The 3,123-nt window shown below is 51.3% G+C and overlaps 1 protein-coding gene across 1 annotated transcript; it reads right to left on the reverse strand.

Annotated features, from left to right (window-relative positions):
* Positions 1–1,488: 1,488 nt before the first annotated feature.
* Positions 1,489–2,585, reverse strand: KCNE1 (potassium voltage-gated channel, Isk-related family, member 1). The gene has a single exon (XM_008568319.1). The coding sequence runs from the start codon at positions 2,583–2,585 to the stop codon at positions 2,196–2,198; it is 390 nt and encodes a 129-aa protein (XP_008566541.1). The 3' UTR covers positions 1,489–2,195.
* Positions 2,586–3,123: the final 538 nt, after the last annotated feature.

Below are 3,123 nucleotides of genomic sequence, written 5' to 3' on the forward strand. Positions count from 1 at the left end.
AGCCATAACCAGGCTTCTCGTGGCACACGAACCCTGAAACAGTAGGCGAAATGTGTCTCTGTGCATTTTTCAGGTGGAGGGAGGATCATGTCTTTTATTGAATTTTCAGAGGACTCTGTGACTCAAAGAACCACTCCTCTTTAGGACTGCAATAATTCAGAGGCTGATCCACACCAGGGTTCTGCCCCAAAGAACACACAGGCCTCCAACCACACACAGGAATCACTGTTTATCATGTGAAAGGAGGACTGGGATGAAACTGGGACAAATTTGTCCATTTGAGGATGGCCAGAGATACTTATGCGCTGCTTTTAACTTAAATTACGTGCGGGTTTTTAAATGTTTTGTTTTATTGCAATATTCCCTACTCTTCGGGAATGCCCAGCAGGCGAGCTTTCAGGATGCCACGTTGCAGAGGGTCCTGATGCTGCAGAAGGCAGATGGAGAAGAGGCCGGCACTCAAGGGTGCTGGAACTCTGTGACTCTCAGGGCAGGTGGCACCAATGGAGCCCTTCTTCTCCCTGCCGTGAGCAGCTCCTGCAGGTACCAGCCTCCTCCACCCCAGCCCCTTGTCTGCCTACAAGGGAAGGAGGGCTGAGAGGCGCTGCTGCTGTGTCTCTCGGGTGGGGAGGGAGGTAGCACATTTGTTTGCTAGGGCTGCCATGTCCAAGAATCCCAAATTGGATGGCTCAAACACCTGATATTCAGTGTCCCACAGTTCTGAAAGCCAGAGGTCTGAAATCAAGCAGGGCCACACTTCTTCTGAGACCTGTAGGGGAGAAGCTTTCCTTGGCTCTTCCAGCGTCTGCTGGTGGCCATCCACCCATTGCATCCCTTGCTTGCACCTCATCACTGCAATCTCTATCTCTGTCATCACCTGGTGTCTCTCCCACATGTCTGTGTCCAAATTTCCCTCTTATAAGGACGCCAGTCATTTCGGATGAGGGCCACCCCAATGACTTCTTCTTAATTTGATCATCTGCAAACACCCTACTTCCAAATAAGGTCACATTCACAGGTACCAAGGGTTAGGGCTTGAACATATCTTTTCAGGGGGCAGAATTCAACCCACAAAAACAGGCACAAATAATCAAAAGGCCCTGCCACCTCAGTCCCAGGAGTTGCCAGTGCGCACACCCACTCCTTCCCTGTTCCAAATAAGGTCACATTCACAGGTACCAAGGGTTAGGGCTTGAACATATCTTTTCAGGGGACAGAATTCAACCCACAAAAACAGGCACAAATAATCAAAAGGCCCTGCCACCTCAGTCCCAGGAGTTGCCAGTGCGCACACCCACTCCTTCCCTCGGGCTCTTGGGGTGGTGGGGGTGCCCCTCCTGCCACCCATGGTAGCTGAGCACCTTCTCTTGGTGTACATTCTGAAGGGGACGTCTCTTCTCTTCCATCTCAGTCCTGTTGGAAGCATCTAGACTGAGATGTGTGAGTGGTAAGCGTGTGTGTGTCTGTGAATACAAGTGTGTGTGTGTTTGGGGGGGAGATGTGTGAAGGGCAGGTGCAAGGCAGGAGTGGGGCTTGGAAGGACAGGACGAGGACAGAGCCACAGGGGAGAGCATAGATGAGACAGGATCAGCAGCGCACTGTTAGTGACACACGTGGGGAACATCACGCATTTGTGTGCCATCCCATACATAGGTGTATTAGTAAGGTTATTGGTTCTGCTGCTTCAACAGAGATCAAAATAACAGTGGCTTAAGGAAGAGTGGAGTTAAGTTCTGTCCCCTATAAGTCTGAGCTGGTGGGTGGTTCAGGAAGGCAGTGAGACCCTTCTACGTGACGCTGCTCAGGGGCCCCTGTTGTTCTGCCTTCTGTGAGTGCACTGTTCTTTCCTGGAGTCAAAGCTTCTCACCACCTCATCCGTGTCCCAGCCACCAGGAAAGGGAACAGGGAAAGTGACCTTGCTAGCTGCAAGGAAGTCTGGGAAATGCGGCTCTCATTCTCAGAGGCTAAGTTCTCAGGGGTTCTGCTAAATTTAACAAGGCAGGAACTGATATTGGGGAACAACTGACAGTCTGTTATAGAAGGAATATGATGTTAGAAACATAGTGACATTCATCCACCCCCCACCCCTTACAATAGCCAAATGCAAAGGCCGATGGTAGCCATGTGATGAAGAGTGAGAGGCAGGGCATTCGAGAAGTCAGAAGGTCAGGCGTCTGGGTTTAACGGCTGTGGCTTCATGACAAGTGCTGCAGCTCGGGAAGGTGTGCGGTGGGTTGTTCCACAGCCAGCTGGTTTTCGATGACATAGCATGCTCTGTAGCTCTCCAGGACCCGGGCCTGCAAGTACGCCTTGCCCTTCTCCTGCCAGGCATCCGACTCAATGTAGACGTTGAACGGGTCATGCGAGTGCTCCAGCTTCTTGGAGCGGATGTAGCTCAGCATGATGCCCAGAGTGAAGAAACCGAAGAAGCCGAGCACCAGGAGGATGTAAAGCACAGCCAGCTCGCTGTCACCATCGCGGGGGGACCGGCGGGCCAGCTCCGATGCATTGCTGCCCCGTTGCGCCATCTCCTGCCACAGCTGGTTCAGAAAGGGCGTCACGGCTGTGGCATTGGGCAGGACCATCCTGGGTTTCAAGTTTCCACTGCTGGACAGCGAACTTCCCAGGCAAACTTCCTGCAAGAAAAATGTAACCTGAAATCAAAAAGCATGTATCGGCTCAAACCACACATACACCCACACACACGCACACGATTCATACAAATCTCAGGTGAGAGGAGTGGCTGACATACTCTTCAGTCTGTGATATGTGCCACCTGGGGGCTGCACAATGCCCTCTCTTGATCGATCAATTGATGAGTCGATTCCCCTTTATTTCCACTCACCACTCCCACTCCAGGTGACCATCAGGATGAGTTCCTTTGACGTGCATCGTTGCATGTTGTTGTTATGCTGCGTTGCACGTATGCATCTTAGTTTACATAAATGGTATCAGATCATATGTCTCATTTGGTCTCTTTCCTTTTGTCCTCACCCTTGGGTTTGCCATGTGTGTGCATTTTCTTCCTTCCAGCTGTTGAGTAGACCCCGTAACAAAGACTCACTTCTTTTCTCAGCCCGCTCCCTAGAGATGAACTCTGCTGTGGCCACTAACTCCATAAAC

The sequence above is a fragment of the Galeopterus variegatus genome, unplaced genomic scaffold, assembly GCF_000696425.1.
Source record: "Galeopterus variegatus unplaced genomic scaffold, G_variegatus-3.0.2 Scaffold398, whole genome shotgun sequence".
In the NCBI taxonomy this organism is placed as follows: Eukaryota; Metazoa; Chordata; class Mammalia; order Dermoptera; family Cynocephalidae; genus Galeopterus; species Galeopterus variegatus.